Here is a 21,967-nt window from a genome sequence, read left to right as displayed (position 1 = left end):
TCCAAAAGTTGTTGAGTTTGGTCAGTCTGGACCAAAGTGGTCGACTGACTGACATAGTCATCCCCTAATCCCAGCATCAGCGTGGCCAAAAAGATGGTGTGATGTACTGTTAGAGAGAATATTCACATAGGAAGCTATCCAGAAAAAAAGTGTTATTCCTCAATATATTATCCATATATTGGACACGGAGGTGTTACACGCTATATTTTATGATAATTAAAGAGCATACCATTTACATCCAAAATAAAGGGGTGGTGTTATACTGATACTGTCGTGATAGAGGTAGTCTACATTGTACTGTGCTGAATGTTCAGAGAAAGAAGCGGTGTCCTCAATATATTCAGAGAGAAATGTATGTCTGTATGATTACAATAAGACGTATACTTACAGTGCCTAAACCATTGTTGAGGACAGGACAATAGGATTATATTTACAAAAGTCTGTTCCATCTTTCACTTTTTTTTTTTTGCTGTGTGAGTTTCTCTTGCCCTCCCATGCGCTCAGGCTGCTGCCAGCCTACTGGGACAATGCACTTACATAACCAATCCTCCTCTGTAATCCCAGCCTGTGTGGCTCCTCCCACTGCCTCCCTTCACTCCTCCCCTCTCTCTCACAATGTCTCCCCCTCCTGATGCCCTTGCTGCTGGTGGTGGTGAGGGGGGGACTCCCTTATGTCCAGATTACTATGGAGGAAGTGACATGACCTCTTAATCTTAATCTCACCCAGTTATATGTATGCTCAGCATCAAGACTGAATCACACGGCTTCATTCTCAAATGCTGAGACACTGGTGTTCGGCTGGGAAACATGATAGTTTCATACTGTCAACTTTTTGTAATTTGCTGTTACTGCCCAAAATCTCATGCAATGTCATTAAGGAGCTTAATTAGGCTATTAAAGTGTCAAATTTTGTCCATTGTCTTCCCACACTAGTGTAATGTTAATGAAGCTTCTCACAGGATCACAGGGTACAGGATATGTAGGTGCACCCATCTCAGCGTTACCAGACTTGTTCTTGAAGACTTTTGCCACTCATTCAATCATCATTTTTTCCCCAAATAATTTAAAGCTTTTAACGCAGTTGTCCTTTAATTACAATACAACCCAAACACGGGCATTCACTTGTGGTAAAAGATATGACAACGAATTGGAGAAGTGAAAGCAAAATGATGTCAAAGTACAGTGCGATTTGAACAGCACTGTCAACCTTGATTCTCCAGGGATAGTGCAGGTGTGTGTGAACCTGTGAGTGAGTGTGTGTGTTATGTGAAATATCCTTAAACAATATGAAAGTATGAAATTAGGTGTAAGGCAGTGGGTTATGCAGGTATTTACTCTAAATTGTAATGTAATTGTCAGTTTGGACCCATTTGTAGGCTACAATATGCGATTCATGCAGAGCGCGCTCTCGCGACAAACTTCAACAACTGCGCGCGCTCTGGTGCGGCTGGTACTTAACGCCTGGCGTCTCGTCTCTGTTACAGGAGCAGTGCGAATGTGTACACCGAGCAAACGAATGAGACGATAAAGAAGGATCCCGTGTCTATCACCTCGCCATACATTCACCCTTGGATCTGCAGTGAACTGAAGGATATTTCGCCCGAGGTAAGCGGGTGTGCCGTGGCGAGTGGAACATCGGTTTTTCGAGTGTAGTGTGTGTTGGGGGAAAACAACAGCTCCGCTGTAGCAGACGTTAGCTTCCTTCATTAGCGCGGTGCTAATGTTGGCTGTTAGCTAGCTGTGCTTGGCAAAAAAAAGCTGGCTAGCTGTGTCGGTGGCTTGTTTGTTGTCGTGACGTTTTGAAATACACACTTCTCTGTGGTGTGCAGTCGATTGGCATGCTCGAGGAGCAAACGTCTATGTCAACGTCCGCTGAGCTATGCATGAACAACGTTAAGGTATCGGTTTCTTAGCTTGTTCACACACACATGCTAAGCTAACAAGTCACCGATTCAGCTAGCCTCTATGCTACGGGGTACTGCTTTACGGCAAGACAAGGCCTTGTGTGTCTGTAACAGTTAATGCTAGCCAGGCTTCGCCGTTGTCTGTCTTGCCAGACAAGGCCATTTTGCTTTCAAAGCAGGTTAGTTCAGGTCAACAGAAACCCATCATGGCTTTGTTTTGTGTGGCTACGTTACTGGCAGAACCCGGTTTAGTCACGGATGTGGAGGAAGTGATGACTTATGTTTACTCAAAGTAACGACTACGGCTGCTGTCAGAGAGCCACCGTGACTGTGTGTGCGTGTGTTTGACCTGTTTCAAAGGGGAGGACGAGTGAATGTCAGCTTTTTGTTGTTATTGTTCCTGAGATTACCCTGATCTGCTTTATTGCATCTTTACCTCTGTGTGCAGCAGCTGAGCACGTATTGTAAACGTGGACACCTGTAGATGTATTAGGAACTGTGCTGCTAGAAACAGAACTGTAATGGTAACCTGGTATGACCCTATGATTGAGTTACTTCAGTCAAGTAAGGGAGCCCCCAGTGTCTTCATTGATGCAAAAGCTTCAGATGTAAAAATGCTGCAACATGAAATGCATGAACTGGGCAGTATGTTAAGTTTGCAAGGTTGAAAACTCTTGCTGTTAGTGTGCACCCTGTGATGATTGGAGATGACTTATTCTCAGTTGGAAATATAGAATCTTTTAATTAATCCTGTCAGAGGTTTTCATTATCTTTACATGAAGGGGGAGCATGCAGATGGGAAACACATACTCGAGCAGAAAGATGTCAACATGCAAAATGCAGTGCCTTTTAATGTATGATTGTGTTAGTAGTCATATGACATGCAGGTGAGCCTGTTTGTACATGTTCTTCTCAATATACTTATGCTCCACAAACACATACAATAACACAACAGAACAGTTTGTCAGATGACACCTTTAGAGCTGAGCCTATACAGAGACTGTATCGCCAAACTCTAGGTGAAGAACCTTGAGGTCATCCTGATATTGCTGGTTCAATTGCAACAGTGTTGGAAATAAGCACCAGACACCAGCCGAATGCTGGTAAAATATGCAAGTGGCTGCTAATTTGCTTCACTCACCCGTCACCAAAAAATAATGATCTGTTAAGGGGTGATAGATTTTGGAATCCACCAGCCACAGTGGCATGTGGACAGGAAAGTTAATTTCCAACCCTGACTGTTAATGTCACACATTGTGCTTTTAATGACCTTTGTTCACGTTAATTTGATAATTACTGACAGCATATTATACAGCTTGTTGAAACAGAGCAGATATAATAGGGATATCTATTTTGGATATGTACATGGGCATAAAAAGTCCTTTGGTCATCAATTCAGTATGTTACTGATGACAGAAGTATTTGTCACATTATTTTCCTGATTGACAACCAGCAAATGTTTCCCTTTTCATGACTAACAATCAAAAAACAAACAAATGAAAATGCTTAACTTTTTACTAGGGGTTTACCAATAATGGATTTTTAAAGGCTGATTTAATAACAATAGTTTGGAACATGCAACTTGACAGCCAAATAATCACCCGATATCACCCCCAAGCCCCACAGAAAAAAATCTGACGGTGGTGGAAATGAGCTGTCTTTGACTTTACAACAAACTGGATAACAGTCAAACTGAACATCAGAGTGTTAAATACTTAAGTACATCAATCTGGATCACTAAATATTAACTGATGAATACCTACATAGGTACATAAATCTGGAACTGAACATAAAACTAACTGTAAAAATACAGGTGGGAGTGATTATTGTTTTATAGCTATTAAAGGATAACTTCAGCATTTTTCAACCTGGACCCTATTTCCCCATGTCTATTGATCAAAAAGACTGATGTGAACAACAATTTTTGAAGTTGGTCCAGTATTGAGGGAGCTGCGGAACGAGCTATAATGGAAGCACATGGGGCAACTAAACATCGTCACTGTATGTCCATTAAAAGTAGTTATTTTTGACACTCAGATTGTTGTTTGTCTAAAGTGTCCCTTTACCTTTCACTTGATCCAATGTGTTTGTTATTACCTCCTTACACAGAAGTCTCCTTCTGAAATATCGCAGTATCACCAGATGTCACTTGTTGCAGGAAAACAACAGTGGAAATTGTGTCTGAGTTCTGGAGAGAGTATAGTAATCAGAGTAGTTTACATTTTACTGTAGTTCATTGTTATCTGAAAGATATTTAGTGTCATGGATGATGATTTACCTGATTTCTGGATGACGCCTTTGGATTTGACCGCCGCTGCATTTATGTGAACGGAGTATATGCTGAGAAGAGTGGTCAAGGAGAGAGAGAGAGGAAAGAGGCAGCGGAGGCTCTGCAGGATGGAAAGCAGAGAGACCATGGAGTTTCTGATGTTGCTGTGACCCTCTCCCCACAGAGGGAAAATGCCTATGTTGTAAGGAGTGGTTCAGATTTGTGCATTTCCGACCTGTGCCGACAAAATGAGGATTGAATCTCCGAGCAGTTGTCATACACCTTGTTGGATATAGGTGCGCTAGAGTTTTGGCTAGTTGTGCTACAAATGGATCCTAACACACCTGTCCATACACTGCCCATGAAGACCTGCAGGTCTGCAATGACCACAGGGATGACTGCTACCAAGAGCAGAAGATATCAGGAGCTTATTTTCTTAAAGAAAACTACTGTTCCAAGAGTGGATTTACCTGCTGCAGACAAGTGGAGGTAGGCTAATGCTATTAGCTAACGTGATTATGTTTACTGTGCATAGTGTCACACATGAAAGCATGGCAGAATAACAGCAAAAACAATCAATAAACGATTAGAAGGTCCAAAATATCAACTGATACAGCACTGATTATAACAAATCTATATTGATTACCCATTTTCATCAGCTAACATTTGTAATGATAAAATAAGTGATATCAACAAGCTGACACTGTCTATGCCACAGTGTGCGCACGTGGTGGAAAAACAAGATTTTTTTTGCTTTGGTATTATACAACCTGTGATATATTTTTATTATATTTATATGCCTACATTTGCCCTTCCTATACATCAAGGAGATCCCTACTGGCTATGAATGATGACAGTAATGTTTGTCATTGTACGAACCTCTACACACGGTCTTTTCAAATAAGATAAGCATTTGTTATTCCCACAGCGGGGAAACTTGTGGTGTTACAGCAGCAAAGGAAATAGTGTAATAACAAGAAGCATCAGCAAGAAGTCATGAATGTGTAAATGGTAAAATAATTAAGAAGTAAACCTCAGCTGCCTTTTCTCTCTCTTGCTGTTCTTCCACTTTTCATGCATAGATTCCGTGACAAATAATGGCAGCGACAGAATTCTAAAGCCTGAGCTGTATTTGAAATCCAGTAAATAATCATCCATGAAATTGAAAATCTGTTAGAAAACACTAAAATACATCTTCTATAAATGGATCGAATGAAAGGTAAAGAGACACTTAAGTTGCCCTGGCTGCGGGCTCCCTCAATACTGGCCCAAGTTAAAAAAAAATAAAAAAAAAATTGTTCAAATCAGTCTCTTTAATCAGTTTACACAGGGAGATAGGGTCCAGGTTGAGAAATGCTGAAGTTATCCTTTAATTTTCCTAACATCAACCTGAGATTATCAGGTACACAATGACGTCACCTTTACTTTGTGTGTGGAGCTTCCATCAGAGAGAGACAGTATTTCTAGTCCTTGTATTTGATATATGTATTTCATACCTAAGTGGAGTCATTTTGTGTTTTCAAAATACTCACATTAATTTCTCCATGATCCGTCAAACATAAAAAAACAAGACGTGGTGAAAACGCAGGAGGGCTTTTAATTTGAAAAGAAGGCTTTTGATATAAACAGTTACAGACTCACAGACTTTTGCTATAGTGCTATTAGCGGTCCAGCGGTCCAGCTGCAGTCCAGCTATAAACTTTATGTAAATACATGTTAAAATGAAGAACAACTTAGACACAATCACAGAGCAGAAGGGAGCTGCTTTCTCTGGTGCCGTATCCACAGATCAGCTCCTTTTGCTCCATTTAACACAACCCTCCCCTCTTCAGGTCCGATCGGTGATGCGTGTCCCTGTGTGCCTGGTGGAGGCGGTGCAGCCATTGGCCACTATCGAAGCCAAGTTCCGGCGATAATGATAGTGTAACATCCTATCGGCGTTGATTATATGGCCAAACCAATAACTCAGTGGCCCTCTGCTTTCTACAGTCAGATAACACTGTGGCCATCAGTCTGCTCATCAGCAGGGTCACTTGTCCTCTCGGATGATTTACACCAAATATAGATTCAGTTTTCATTCATTAAAGATCAGTATAGGCTTGAGAGCTGCATGGCATTGATAAGAAGAGAGGTGGTCCCATTTGTTGTCAAAGATTGGAATTGCAACACATCTGCTCACAGCTTGTAATAATTTTCAGCATGTATTTTAACTTGTCTGGTGCTGCCAGGTGGTTTATTTCTATTAAATGCATTAATTGCAGTGGTAAATCAGCCCTTGATTGGATGACTGTAATGAAAAGCAGTAATACTCTGGGTCCAGAGGAATGAAGTTAAAACCACTGGTTTAGAGTTCTGCATATTACTACAGTGAAACTGCACTAAAGAGTACTCAGGATCCAGACTTAACACATTTACAACCAAGTCACAGATGTGATTGTAGGAATAAATCCAGGTAAAAGCCTGGTCTCCAAACCCAAATGGAAACCTGCCTAAAGCTCAACTAAAAAATCCTAGTGGAACCTTTTTCTTTTAAATGACTTGGACACCCATACGGCATGTGTTCTGTTACTCTCACTGGCTTCTGCTCAGGTTGAAGTTGGATGATAAAGGTGGGAGTTGTCCAGCCCAACAGGTGCAACAAAACTAACAGGTGACTTAGGGATCCTAATCCATCAGTCTGCACATGCCCTTGCAGTCTTGAGATGAGGTCTAATCAGCTAAAATAAGCACACACCCATACAATCCTGGGCCAAAAAATGGACTTCTTGTTTTTTGCTGAGTGTGCTCTGTACAGTGTTGGTTGTCTGTAATGCAGCAGCAGAGATGAACTTGTTTTGACCCGAGGGTTTTCAGTAGCTTTTAAGAGGCTTAGTCGTTCGGTAATGTAGCCACCGGGGTGGTTGTCATATGTGGATGGATGTTGACAGATGCCAAGATGACAGGGATTTATGTCATGGATAGGAAAGACTCATCCTCATGAAATCCTCATACTTGGTGAAATGCAGAACATAAAGGTTTGCTTTTGCATATTTTCTTTAGTTGGATGAAAAAGTAATATAGCTCAGTTGTAGTGGCTCAAACTCAGCAACTGTTTGTAGCTGAGCTGTAATCGTTTGCAGAGATCACGGTTTGATGCATACATCAGTATATATTTGGGATAGCAGGAAAAACAAGATTGAGTTTTTTGTCAGTTATGTAGAAAATATGTTACTGTATAGAAAATATTTAACTATTTAGATTTAATGTATAATGGAAAAAACAGATTTGTATTTGTATTTATTTATTTTTTAAAATAACAGGGACAGTAATAGACACTTGCATGTAAATATGTAGGCTTGTAGCTATTGGCTAATTTCTATCCTTTGTCCCTGGGCAGGTTGATGTTGATGTACAGTCAATAAAACAGAGATACAATAGCAAAATACAATGACATTAAGAGTGAAAGGTACAATAAACAGTCTAGATAGACAATAAACCATGTCACTCAGAACAGACCAGAATAAAGCGACCATAGGAATTTGGAATATCAAGTGTTAAAGTGCTAGATTGCTAAAGTGCTTTAAGTGCTAAAGTGCTTAAGTTTTGAAGTGCTGTTGTATATTGCACGTTGCCCTGTTGCACATATTTTACACACACAGACGTGTGTGCAGGTGTTATTGCACAGGTTAGCACACATAGGTAAAATTATGTATGCACTATTTCACAGAATTTGCATACATAACAAATGTATGTAAGCATACAAGGTCACTAGACTGGCTTGTCACCAGCAACATCCCTGACAACCAGACAGATACACGAAGAACAGTACAAATATCATTTAAATCCAGTACACATGCCAATACAGCATATCCAATGGCTTTTAGGATTCATTGTGATTGCAGCTTTGATACTCCAATAACCACATTTTTAGATGCTTAGTGAAAGATGTAAGGGTTGATAAGTCACGTATGTCACTTGGTATCGTGTTCCATAAGTGAGACGTTCGATATGAAAAAACTGACTGCCCAAAAACACTTTTCCTGAAAGGGACCAGACAGTCACCTCTAGATCCTGCTCTGGTTGACATGTTTGAGTTAACGGCGGTGGAGCTAGTCCATGGAGAATCTTGAAGACTTAGGTGGCATCTGCATTCTGCATATGTTATTATATTTTCCCAACTCAACAATTCATGTTTCTTCAAGATGTTACAATGGTGGTGCGAGTTGGGCTTTTTGTCTGAGACTTTTAGAACCTGCTTATATGCAATTTCTACAGGCTTTAGTGTGGACTTGCATGCCAGTGCCCAAGTTGTTACACAGTAGGTCATGTATAGCATGATCATCACACTTAGGTATAATTTTGCAAAGTCAATAGTTAAGTTGTTTCGAATGTATCTGAAGTTTGACAGATTGAATTTTATTGTATTCACAGTTTTTTTACTTGCTGTTTTGAAGCATAGCTGTGAATCAATAATAATTCCTAGATATTTAAACTCCTGTACGACTTCAAGTTTTGTTCCATGGACAAGCACATCAGCAGCCACATCAACATTTTCCTTTTTAGAAAAGAACATACAAACATTTTTTGACACGTTGAGATGTAAATGGGAAAGTCTGAGCCAGTTGGACACATTAGACATAGCTGCTGATAACTCATGTGCAGCTTGGCATTTTGTTTTAGCGTGCACATACGCAACTGCATCATCAGCATACATCTGGAAAGCTACATTTGACGGACAACATTTGGGCAGGTCATTAATGTACAGACTAAACAAAAGTGGTCCCAAGACCGAGCCCTGCAGTACACCAAGATTATTTTCAGAGGTTGTGGATGTTGTATTATGAACTCAAACACACTGTTTCCTCTGCCCAATATATGATTCTATCCATTGCAGTGCTTTTACAGAAAGGTTAAAATATGACAGCTTAGTTAGTAAGATCTGATGATTCAGTGTCAAATGCCTTTCTTAAGTAAAAAAAAAACAGCTCCTATGACACCCCCAGTGTCAATTTTAGACTTTTTAAGTTTTCCAAAAAAAAAAAAAGCAAATGGCTGTCTGTGTTTTCTGAAGCCAAACTGCATTGGATTTAGGTTGTAAGGACTGTCATTCAGATGTTTAATGAGCTGCTCTGCCACCAGTCTTTCAGCTACTTTGGAAACTGCAGACAATTCAATAGATACCCTTGCATGAAATGCTAAAACAACATAAAATGCTAAAACAACAAGCTTAACAATTAATCAAATTTCAAAATAGTTGGCAACGTAAAGGTTCTGTGTGTGACATTCAGAGCATTAATATGGCAGCAAACCACCATTTGTTATATAAAGATATAGTGGCGTAATGATGTCCTGAGCAGAGAATGAGGTCATGCTCCCTCATTGTGTGCTATGTAATCCGAGCTTCTCTGTGGTTTGTTGTGGTAAGCCGGTCCGGCCATTCATGAATGTTGCATATGTGTATCCCACTGGCTAACTCATCGCTACCGCATTGCACTGCACTCATAAGACAGTTGCCACTGATTCCATAACTGCAATGTTGCTGAAGCGTAGTGCCCACCTTCTGGTTTCCCTCAATTAACACCATTAGCTGTCTCAGCACTGTTGTCGTTGTTTATGGAGTTAGCACCATTAGCTGTTAAGCGCCAGCTCTGCCACCCTCCCGTTGCCAGGCAGCGTGTATGCTCTGAGTTTTGCATAGACCCACTTTGATTTTTTGGTGCACTCACAAATAGAAAATCAAAATTGTCAGTCAAATTAAATCAAACATTTGCAAGTGATAAATAAAAAAACAGTGCACACATCTAGCAACAAATACCAATACATATGTGTTTATTAGATGTCCTCTGTCTGCATTTGCATGTAGAGCCTGTCAGCCTGTTGTTTGTGGTATGCTTGAGGTATCGTACCTCACAGCTTATTTAATATTGGTTCTATCATGTCACTAATGCAGTGTATTTGGTCACAGTTGTGTAGCATTTACACACATGGTAAGGTTACAAACTGTTTTCCTGTGCTGTGTTTTGGTTTTCTCCTCAGTGGTATAGCCTGTTGGTGTTCGATTGAATTTACATTGTGAGTTTTGCGGTGAAGATGATGTAACCCCCTATGTGTGCTAACAGTGGCTCTAATGGTTTGGACACCTGGCACATCGACCCAAGGTATTAACGGACTTGCCTTTGTGGCCTGTAATATCACTGCAAAGAGAAGAGAAGAAATCGAGGCTGGTGATATGATGAATAGCTAGCTAACTAACCTTGTGTAGGATGTTTTACAGGTTGTTGACTAGTCACTCCCCAAAAGGACTCAAATGTTATTAGGCTATAGCCTACTGTGGGAATGTTTTTTTGTTTTTTTGTTGGTAATAATAATTCTAAGAAGTTTCAAAGCAGTATTCTTATTCATTTAAAGGGCATAAGGGAAAGCCAAGGATTTTATCTGCTTATTTCCTCCCTTGCACTTAAAACGTATGACCTATAGCACAGGACTGCACAATTCTGGCTTGAATTGGAATTATGACTGGCTACATTTCTATCATAATTCTTAGACTAGTGCAGTTGCTTGACCTCCAGTATTGCAGCTTGCAACTTTCTCAAACTACTTATCCAAACACCTTCACAGTCAATGAGGGCTGGACACGAATATTCAACCATGTGTATACTTGTTTCTTGTGTAACTATTGTCAGCATCACACAGCTAACAATACCTAAAGGTTATTAATGAGTTTAAAGACAGAGCTCAGCTGTTTTGGGGGTCAGTGTTAGTTTGTTTGTACCGTTTAAGGCTCAGTGTTGGATATTTGGATGTCAAGCTTCCTACAGACTGCGGGATTTTAACAATCTCTTTAAGTTTAGTACAAGCTACACTGTGCGACATGGATCTGATAAACTTGTGTACGACATCAAGTTTGATGTATGCAGATTATACGATGACAGCGCCTACTGAATCGCAGGCTGTGATGTGCGATGCAATAGCCTCCCATACTGAGGGCGCAAGGATACTGCATGGGTCATTACCTGTCCAACGGGTTATTACCTCTCCAATTTCAATATGGTTCAGGTTCTCGCCCTGTCAGCGTGGGTTTTCTCCAGGTATTCCGGCTTCCTCCCACTTGGTGGTTTGCTTAATTGGTGGCTCTAAATTGGCCGTAGGTGTGAATGTGAGCATGGATGGTTGTCTGTCTCTATGTGTCAGCCCTGTGATAGCCTGGCAACCTGTACAGGTTGTACCCTGCCTCTCGCCCAGTGTCAGCTGGGATAGGCTCCAGCCCCCCCTTGTGATCCTTAAGAGGATAAGCGGTTATGAGAATGAATGAATGAATGAATGAATGAATGAATGAATGAAACAGGTTTTCTTGCCATAATCTATTGGTCAGGCAATATTCTGTTGTAATGATTCGGGTGGTTCAGTAGATTAGCTATAATGTGCCTATGGTACTGTTTCTTCTCGGAAACATTGCTTGAGTAAAGTTTATTTATATTTTTGTGCTTGGGACTGAAAAGTTGCAATGCACTTGATGATGCACCTTTTTTTCAGCACCCCATAGTTTTTTTGCTGATGGGCCTTGGCACATTTGTTTCACCAACCTCACCTTCGCATCCTCAGCATTATGCAAAAAGCTTGGTTGACTCATCTTGTATTTGATTTTAATGCAGTCCATCTGAGCTGTGTCTGCTTGTGTTGCTGCTGCTGTCACATGACTACCTGTGTGTGCTCGTGTATGCCTGGTGTCACATGGCAATACAGAGGGGATTGTCTCTACAGAATTCCTTTTATGTGACATTTCTGAGTAAGTTTTAAGCCTTCTTATGGCAAGGGTTGTCTTAAGATTTAATTACATGTCACACTGCTAAATGTATGTAGAGTTTGGCAAAACAAATATCAGAATATTTGACGTTATGTGGATAATGATCCTCCTCTTGCATCATGTAACGACCCTTTTATGTTGTGGCCAACAGTTTTAATTGTTTCATCTTCAAGTCTGAGATATGCTTTTTCTGTCATTTTTGCCAAGCAGATGGATCTAAATACTACGATGCCCATGAACCTTGATGGCTGTTGGCATGGATAAGAAGCTAGTCAGAGTTGTGAATCATAGTGTTTGCAGATTCGATACACTTTGTTATAGTTGAGAAATAAGGCATGACGTCATAGTTGTGGAATTCACCCACACTTAACCAGAATATAAAATGACTTGATTTTTAGCGCTGTCTTCTTAAGCTTCACCCATCAATAGTGGTGCAAATCACCATGTACACTAGCTTTTAACTTTGACTTTTTCTCAAGAACCAGATATTTCCTAAGCAGTTCTTTATATTTTGTATTAATGATTTAACCAGGTAAGTTTAGTCCAAGCTGTAGAAGGGCTCTTACTGTGAGTCATGTAACCATGTCTATGGGAGAAAATAATGCCCAAAATAACTTCTCCCACTTCACAACTCTGTTGGTGCTTTCAGGCGGTATTTAATCTATCAACGGGTGGGTGAGCTGCTATGTGTTTATGTGAGCATGTGTCTATGACCAAGCTTGTCAGACCTTTGCTTTTTTTATGCCTCCACACTGGCGATAATCGTGGCTCGAGGAGTTGTGTTTTCAGGTTGTCTGCCTGTCCGTCTGTCCCATTCTCATGAACATGATATGTCAAGAATGCATTGAGAATTTTTTTTTCCAAATTTGGCTGAAACACGCTCTTGGACTCAACAATGAACTGATTAGATTTTGGAGATCAAAGGTCAATGTCAATATGACATTGTCTGTCTCATTTTTGTGAACGTGATATGTCAAGAACACCTTGAGCGTATTTTTTCAAATTTGGCACAAATGTCTACTTGGACTCACCAATGAACTAATTAGAGTCTGGTTGTCAAAGGTCACTGTCACTGTGACCTCACAAAACATGCTGATGGCCATAAGTCAAAAATTCTTCTGCTAATGATGATACATTTTCACACAAATGTCTAATGCGATAAAATGATGGTGTGATGGCATTTTATATCCAAAAGATCAAAGGTCAACTTCACTGTGTCTACTCAGTGTCATGTCTCAGGAACAGAAAGGGAGACAGCTGGTCAGATACTGAATTGGTGACGCTAATCTTGGATGTCCATCTTGAAACTGTGCTGATTGTATAGATCTTATGTGCTGCCTGGTTGAAGACATCTGAGAAGTATCCAAATTCCAGAATATGAAGTCTTCTTCCAGCAACATCTATATTTGAAGCATTGTCTACTGTCATGGATATATATATGAGTCTGGACAGACATGGATATAAACTGTAACTGCAACTTGAGTGGTTGGCAGAGGCATGCATAATTTTAGTTTACTGTCCTGGCACAACATCAGCAGCACATGTCCAGCGAATAGAGCTCAGCTCTTGCTCACAAGAATGACAGCTGTTCCTGCCTGATTGTATGTGTCTGTGTCTGTGTGAGAGAGTGCAAGAGAGACAGAGAGAGAGTGAGTCATTGGCTCTGTAACAGTGAGGTAATTCTAGATCTGTTACTAATGCCAAAGGGAGTCCCTGCTTGTTTTATTTGTGTGTGTGTGTGTGTGTGTGTGTGTGTGTGTGTGTGTGTGTGTGTTATATCTGCTCATTAAAACACAAGGTGAGAGGTTTTGTGTATGAGTGTGTGTGTGTGGAGTTCAGTTTTGCCTTGTCCCTTATATTCCAGCACTGTGTGGCTTCTCCATGGTAACAAGCTGCTAAGCAGCACTGTTACTCAGTTGTTTTTCCTGCTGTGGAAAAGATGTGACTGCCAAAGCAAAAGAAGTTACAACATTACCCCCCAAAGGAAATGCTCATGTGTTGCCATTGTCTTTGTTTCATTCAGGGATTAAATTTGGGGCCAGAGCTGGCTGCTACACACACTCAAAGTGATATTCCAGCACTCTGCTAACAAAATGTCCTTGGATGGAATACATGTAGTGATGGTCTCTGACTATGTGCAAAAGTACAACCTTGCTTAGAGATAGCGGAGTACTGTTAGTGAGGAAATTGTCATTCACCTGGTTCACAAAGTCTCCAGTCAGCAAGCAGAGGGTTGTAGCATGAAGTAAGTTCAACAGAGCCATTCTGTGCCTTAGCTGGCTCAACAACCCTAAAGCCTCAGTCAGAAATAAGGGGTATCATGAAGGTGGTTATCAATGTGCTCTGTTAACCCAGGCTTTCTCCTTTAGGCTTTGGGTGTGTTCCCATAACATGAGTCAGATAGTGTGTTTAGTGCATCATTTGACTCTTAAAGTTGATCAGTCCATTCTGACTACTTCCACCTTTGAGGAATATAAAAAAGTACTTCAATAAAAATCACTGTTGCTTCAATTAAGGCAAGAGTAGAATAGTAGCAGAAAATAATAGCTATGTGAGTTCACAAGTCAGTACATTTATTTTACCACTGCATTTATTTCTAACATAACAGCTAACCTGCACATTTTACAGCTCCTACACTTTAAACTTTAACCAGCAGATTTGATGTTATGCGTAAGAACTGCATTTATTTATACTGACACTGTTTATGAAAGATATGTATTGGAAGGAAATTGTTTTAGTGTTTCAGGAAAATCAAAGAGAAATTTATATTACAGATTCAATATTACCTATGATTAATACCAAATAGACTAACTGATTGGTGTTCTATTAGCTGTAATATACAGTGTAAAACTTATTCAAAGTGGTAACATTATGGTATGGTTTGAAAGGATTATACCGCATTTCATATGCAAGTCAACATCATCCTGATCCATAATATAGTGATCTATTAATGTACAATGCCACCTACGGTTTTATAGAAGGCTTATTTTAAAGCCAGTGTGGACCAGAGAACATGACAGACACATCCAGTAGTTCAGTAAGAGGAACAACAACTTTGTAGATAAAATAAAACAATTTTTTGCTCAGATTTACATACATACTCCAACCCACTAATCTCACTACGTGGTAAACCCCTTAGGACTGTTTAGAAGAGCCCTATTGACAACCAAGGACTAACCTATAGTCGATCCTTTGCTCTGACTAGAGCGCCTCATGAATGTAAAACCTTTACCTGACTCAAAGGACCTGTTTCTGTCTTCGCTTAACATGAGAGTACTAGCATGACATGAACAAAAAATGAATCACAATCGCACCTGAGCCTCAACAAATCCACTTCCTGGTGCACTGCTATCCGTTTGTTTGTGAGTGGTTTCCTCTGTTACCGTATCTAGCTGTGAGCCAGATGGAAGTACCTCTCATTAAAAGTGAATTGGCTCCTAAATGTTACATGTAAAGCTTCCATTGGCTTGTTCACACTTGCATTACACAATACACAGTTGTCAAACTGCCTTGTTTGGAACAGTAATGTCGACACTTTAGTAGCTTCACAGATTGTAGACCCAAGTGTCGGGTCAGGGTCACTGGTTTTTGGGGAATTGGGCCTGCTTGAGACTTGCAGCTGTGTCTAAACCTGCCAAAAACACTGTCATCTTTCTCTTATGCGCTGATTTTATTTCTAAAAGTCCTGTAGACATAAGGTTTACACAGGTGTTTATGGGTGCAGAAAACTGCTGGTCCAAGATTTTAAATAGACTTCATGTTTTCCTCCCCCGTCATTCTGTATTTACAGTTTGGAAAGTATGACTTGTTGAGACTGGAAACAAAATGTTTAAATTCATGTGAAAATTAGCTGCAGGATGTACTCAGCAACAGTCAAATGATTGAGTCCAGTAAAATCTCATAAAGCGTGATAATTAGACCTTCAAGAGGATTGTTAAATGGCACATTTGGCAGGTCAGATGATAAATCTTTTTTACTGTAAATGGAGACTTAATGTAATCAAAGCATGTACTTAACAGATAACAAAGAAAATATTTCTTCTTCAGCAGCTTGCGTCAGATTAGTACAAGCAAGACTGTCAACAGAAGTAGCAGCAGCGGTCATTTCATATGGAAATGTGGACTTGTGCTTGTCTCTATTCTTGCGTGTTTTACAACCTCCCTGCCAAGGCGTGCTTCATACACCTCTAACTCACTTGTCTTGTTGTTTCTCTTGCTCCCTTAATTTCAGTTCAGTTATGCTTTATTGGCGTGACAAATTTCAGACCTTTGCATTGCCAAAGCATGTTTAAAATGTAAATAATCAGTCTCTTCCCTCCCTCCCACTGTCTTCTCTTTTGTGAACCCCTGCCTGTAGGTGATGAAGTGTTTGGGTCTGTGGTGATGAACTGCTGCTCGGTCCAGATGGCTCATTGTTGTATCTGCTGCCCTGCCCCTTTAATAACACACTACTGGCATTGGCTAGTATCACTAGTGCTGTTTTATAGCTGTGTGTGTGTGTGTGTGTCACAGCAGGTTCTCTTTGTGCCCATATTTTTTGTGCTGCTGGATTTCTGACTGCATTATGCTTTATATTGTCTGGTGATAATGTGAACAGATGTAGTGTAACGATCGTGAAGAGAACACAGTAGAGGGAGTGCAGCCTCCCGTCTTCTCTTTAAGCTGAGCAAGTCTGAAGGAGCTGTCACACTGGTAGTTTAGCCAGAATCCAGGAGCAGTTCTCCTAAAATAATCTTAAAATAATCAGTGGTTGCACCCCTATGGTGGTGTATGAGCAGGGATCAGCTTTAAAGCCCAACAGGATGCCACAGTTTGTTTGTTTTTCTGGGAAAGTAGTGAAGGTGGATATTTTTTCCACTTCTTCCTGGTTTCCAGTATTCCCCCTGCACTGATGCTAAATGATTAGCAACGTTGCTGTATAAAAGTCTCCCTATACACAGTTAACTCACTGTCTCTACTTTTAGTAGCCAGAGTTGGGGATGACTAAGGATATATAAACTGAAAAACCCTTAGATAATTTGCATCGATAGGCATTGATGATTATTGGCCGATATTCACTCTGAATTGTTGGAAGGCAAGGAACCGATCAGATGGCACATAACATGTGAGACCAGTCTGCCAGTTGTGACAAACTGAAGGCAACAAGGAACAGTCAGTTTTACATTGATGGTTTATTGCTAACCTACATCTCGTTCACCTGCCTGTCCTGAGTGCAGACACACTGTCTCTCCTCGCTCGCCAAAAACACATACTGTACTGAACGCTTCTGTAGAGGCTGTGATACAGTTTGCTGTTTGACTACCAGTTCCTTCCAATTCACATTTCCTCAGGAATTGAGCCGTTTTGTCTCTGCAGCAAACATAGGGTTGATCATTGTTAACAGTCACATATTGTTTTTACAAGCAATGCTAGTCACAATATGGATTGACATCTACAACTTTGTACAAATATGTGTCTACAGCACTTCTTGTGTCAGCGGACAGGCTAAATGTCTTTCAGTGGCACAAAATAAAAGTCATGCACTTCAGCACTGCTGCTGGAACAAGTCCTAAGGGAAATTCTGGTGTCTCAGAGAGATGGTCCTTCTGTCAATGGTGGTTTCAAAATGGGGAAACTGTGGTTACAAAAGTAATGCGCAAGCTGACCACTGATTGGAACAATTGTACTGCATTTTTTTCCTTTTTGTTATGGAATCACCCAAAGTGCATTTTAGTGCTGTGTGTGACCAGGGACATCGTCTCTCTTTCTGTTTGCACTAAGCTAGGTATCACTCTATCTCCTGCTGACAGACAGATTCTGGCTTGCAGTGATATTTTGGTTTCACTTGTGCTTCTTTTCCTGGCAAGCTCAGTTTTGTGTAGTGTGTTTTGAGTGGGAGAGGGAGCCAGAGAGTGTGCAGGAGAGAGAGTGTGTAAAAGAAAGGAGCAAAGGAGGGGTGAACATTTTGCACAGCTAGAATAATTCTAGAAAGTAACAGTTAGCATTTTAATCATCATGAGGGATGATGATCTAAGAAAAACGTCACACTGTTTGGAACTGGAAAATGTGGCTTTTGTGCAAATCTTTAATTTTGCAAATGCCTGAACTCAGCGGTAACACGCACCACACTCCCCAAGTTTTAAGATTTTTTTCAACTAATGTGGTGTGAAGTTATTGAACGTGATACATAGACTTATTACGTTGTGGCGGACAGGCAGAGGGGAAGTCAATAGAAGGATAGAATGAAAAGAACAGGCAGTGAGAAAGTGAGGTATGGTGTCAATGAGGGCAGCTGGTAGTGCAGCCTGCAGCCAGACAAGGCTGAAATCTGAGACTTGCACAACCACAGAGCCGGGCGGAGGGAGGGGGCAGAAAGAAAGAAACACAAGTGAGAGAAAGGGAGAGAACGTCCATCGAGGAGAAAGAAGGCAAAATATGCAGGCTCGAGGCAGAGCAAGCATGTGAGGAAGTGTGGGGCAGAGAAAGGAAAATGGAGAAATACTGACATGAAAGATGAAGTGTAGTAGGGCAAATAAAATTTGTAAGAATTGAGTCAATGTCTGTGTAAAAGAAAAATGATGTGTCGTGGAGAAGAAGGGCTTATGTGTTTGGTTAGGGAGCTGCCAAGAGAGAAAGGGGAAGGGTGTGAGTGAGCATGCTCTGTTTGGACTGACATTGGATGCCGGCTTAGCTCTTCTCCGTCTTGCACAGAAACACACCCAGCAGCAGTGACACCTACCACACTCCAGGGGACTGAAAGAACATGGCTTGAATAAAAGAACACAGAGGAGAAGAAGCCAGAGGGAGAGTTACTTTGTTCAGGGCTTTCCCTCCTTTTCCTCTCTTGCGAGTTACAGACCTCTCCTCTTCTACCGGGAAAGCAAGAGAGAGCAGGGCTTTGTTTTCCAATCAGTAAAGGATTATTCTTCCAGCAACTCTTAACACCATACAAGATTTGTTTTTCATGGCAACCAGCTTGTCTTTTGCTGTGGGAATTGTGCTTTTGTGCTTCAAACCTGCAAGTTTGGAAAATTAGTTTTGGAAGAGGATGTACCTTTTTAAAGCTGCAGTAGTGCAGCACCAAACAGTCCCTGAAGATCTGGCACCAGGGAAAACAAAGGTGGAACTTGTAGAAGGATAATTATCCAGAGTTGGAGGCAATCTACTGTGACTATCTCATGTTTTAGTTCCTAGTGGCTTGTTGGGAGGAGCCAGGAGTGGCAGGTTGACCACACGCTGACGTACTGCTAACACACTGCTGACTACATTTGCAAGGCTTGAGTGTAACAGAGAGCAAATCACTGAGTTTGTCTGTTTCTTTGTGCTGCGGCAAAAGCACCTAGCAACCTGCTTGGTGTTCGTTCTTTTTTTGGTATTCAGTTTGGCCTGATAGGCAGGTCTGATGGATGCCTGTTTTGCTTGCTGTTCCAGTGACTGAGGAATTTTATTTTGTACTTTTTTTTGTTTCCACAGACATAGACAGACACTCTGCTGTCCTCCTCTTGTCCCCTCCCCTTGAGGATTGTTATTTTTGCGGGTATTAGGCATCTCAGTTTGCCCTTGTCTGGACACAGCCCTCATTCTTTCATTCCAGCTTTCCCTGGACCCTCATGAGCTTATGCTTCCAAAGTGGGAGACCGGGAGGGAGAAATGTGATCCTCTGTTTTGCGGTGTGTTTTGGGCAGCAGCAACAGTGTGGTTTCCATGGAAAAGGCCAGAGAAATATGGTGTCGAGGGGCTGCATGAATGCTCTACCCCTATGTCTCTGGTCCAAGTGAAATCAAAGCCAGCTAGCGTAGCACTGCAAGCTCCGCCCTGGAATTCCTTGTTCAGACTCTTCTCATGTGTAGCCACAAGGAGCGTGCACAGGACTAAAGGTGAATGAGCTTTTAAAAGTTTATGCACATGAAAGCGCACATACTTCTGGAAACATTTACACCTTTTTCTCCTCATCAGCGTAATGTGTTGTGTGCAGCTCTCCCTGCAGCTGCAGCCAAGGTGTTGTAAAATGTCGTAAATTCCTGTGCCGAGTCCAGCTGTAGCTCTGTCTGTGTCAGGTTGATGAATTGATACTTTGTGTAGAGGGAGCTTGGCTAACAAAAGTGTGCGTACTGAGTGTTGTGACTGAATGTATGTTGAATAGCTTATGTCTGGGTACAGAAGACGCTTCAAGCAAGCATGCCTGTGTGCATTGTGAATTATATGTGGTGTTGTGTATGAACACTGTACAGTGTGTGTGACTGAGAAAAGAGTGGGCTATGAGTTGAGAACAAAGAATGGCATGTTTGTGTTGAAGCCCAGCATGTTTTCTGCCTCCCCCTCTGCTCGTGCTCCGTTAGTCTGTCTCCTGTCTCTTTCTGTTGTCTTCTTCCATATCCTCTTTACTGTAGCTTTATCTTTTCCCCCAGTTGTTTGCTACCCTTCCTTCCTTCTTTCCACTTGTTTCTCTCCCTTTGTGTCTCTTTCTTTTCTGTTTTATTGTCTGTATTTGTCCTTTTGTGTTTTACAGTCTCAGGATCTCTGAATATTAGCCTCTTTTGGATTCAGTTTTCATCTGTCTGGCGTGTTGAAGGCATCTGAGCCTCTGTAGCGTGTGAACCAATGTGTTTGTGTTTTGTCTGAGGCAAGTTGACGCATGCTGCAGGTTAACTTAAAGTCAACCTTAAAGCATTTTGGATTAGTGCTTTGTTTAGAACTGCCGTAAACTCTCCCTGGAGATCTGTCTCTGCTGTGAAAACAAGAACTACAAATACTTTGCACGTTGAAATAAATCCACCTCCCACTTTGGGAAAAATGGGATCCTCGTTAGTGTTTGATAAGCAGAAATGTAGATGCATTAAAATCGATCTCATTTTTCCTCCAGGAAGGATAGTGTACTATGTGCTGATCCATTAGCCCAGCAATGGCTGTGTTTGCATGCACTTAGTGAACTAATTCTCCAGTTCCGATTTTTATGTGGGTTTACACACATAATGTGCTCACATAAACGACATATGTGAGCACATAATATAATCATTCCTCCTGGTAACAGTGGCTATTAAGAGATTTCTTCCTAATGCACTTTCAGTGTAAGTGATTGGGGACCAAATCTACAGTCCTTGTTTGAGCAAAAAATATATTCCAAAGATAATTCAAAAAAAGATAGGCTGAGATATCCAAATTAGACAAATTAAGTGCATATCTTCCAAATATGGACATTTTTGAATCAATACCCTCCTTGTGTTTCTCTGGACAGTGTTTCTTTGTAAAGCTGCAGGGGCGAGAAAGTAACAAAAAAAGGAAATTTTGGACTAAAAGAACAGACTGGAAGATATCCATTTGATTTATCTAACTCTGCAAAACAGGACTGGTTACCATTCACATTTGAACCAGTTCTGGTAACTGGAATTCAGTACTGCTACCCAACAGTACCTTTTTTCAGTACTTTACTTTCTCCGTAATTTTTGTACAAACTGCAGGGCTGACGTGGTAGACTAAAAAGCAATTCTCTTCCTCTACTCTTTTCTAATCACACATAGAGCTAATCTCCTGTCTCTGTCTGTCTGTTTGTGTGTGCTCATCAAACAGTGATAATATGCTATTATTAAAATGAAATAGAAAAGAAAATAGACCAGATGCTGACACTGTCACAGCAGATTGGCGCTGCAGCGATAGTTTTGCCTCATTGGGAAGTGACTGGCTTCCAAGCTTCAGGGCGCTTTGCGGCACTTGTGTTTCTTGTCTAAACCCAGTGTTCTCACCCAGATGTGCTATCAGGTACCAACATTTGGCAGCGATGGATTTATCATGAAATGGCACTTTGTAGTGCCCATAATTCACTCAGTACCCTTTTAAGTAACAGAGGTTGGGACCCAGTTCTACTGCAGAAGCCTGTTAACTTTAGATAAAGTTGTGGATATATTGTTTATATTTTTTTATACTATAGTTGCAAGAGAGCCTTGATAAACTGTGAACCTTTTAAGATTTGCAGAAAAGTCAGTGTCCGAAGCAGTTCACGTCTTGAGCAGAAAAGTCAAGACACACATTGTACAAT

The 21,967-nt window shown here is 40.9% G+C and overlaps 1 protein-coding gene across 3 annotated transcripts in view; it reads left to right on the top strand.

Moving 5' to 3' along the window:
* The first annotated feature begins 1,428 nt into the window (after positions 1-1,428).
* The window catches only part of siah1 (siah E3 ubiquitin protein ligase 1), a 36,539-nt gene continuing 16,000 nt past the window's right edge, over positions 1,429-21,967 (top strand). The window contains exon 1 of one of the 3 annotated variants that reach the window (XM_049574725.1): positions 1,429-1,605. Coding sequence is in view for 1 of the 3 variants with exons in the window: in XM_049574724.1 (XP_049430681.1) it covers positions 19,553-19,811 (259 nt within the window). In the remaining 2 variants the exon portion in view is untranslated. Of the gene's footprint in view, positions 1,606-1,704; positions 4,663-18,668; positions 19,812-21,967 lie in introns of those variants that run through there. The other 2 variants (XM_049574726.1, XM_049574724.1) reach the window with 2 other exon arrangements.

Source organism: Epinephelus fuscoguttatus, linkage group LG4, assembly GCF_011397635.1.
Source record: "Epinephelus fuscoguttatus linkage group LG4, E.fuscoguttatus.final_Chr_v1".
Lineage (NCBI taxonomy): Eukaryota > Metazoa > Chordata > Actinopteri > Perciformes > Serranidae > Epinephelus > Epinephelus fuscoguttatus.
Note: the sequence above shows the minus strand (reverse complement) of the source record. Positions and strands in the feature narration are given on the sequence as shown.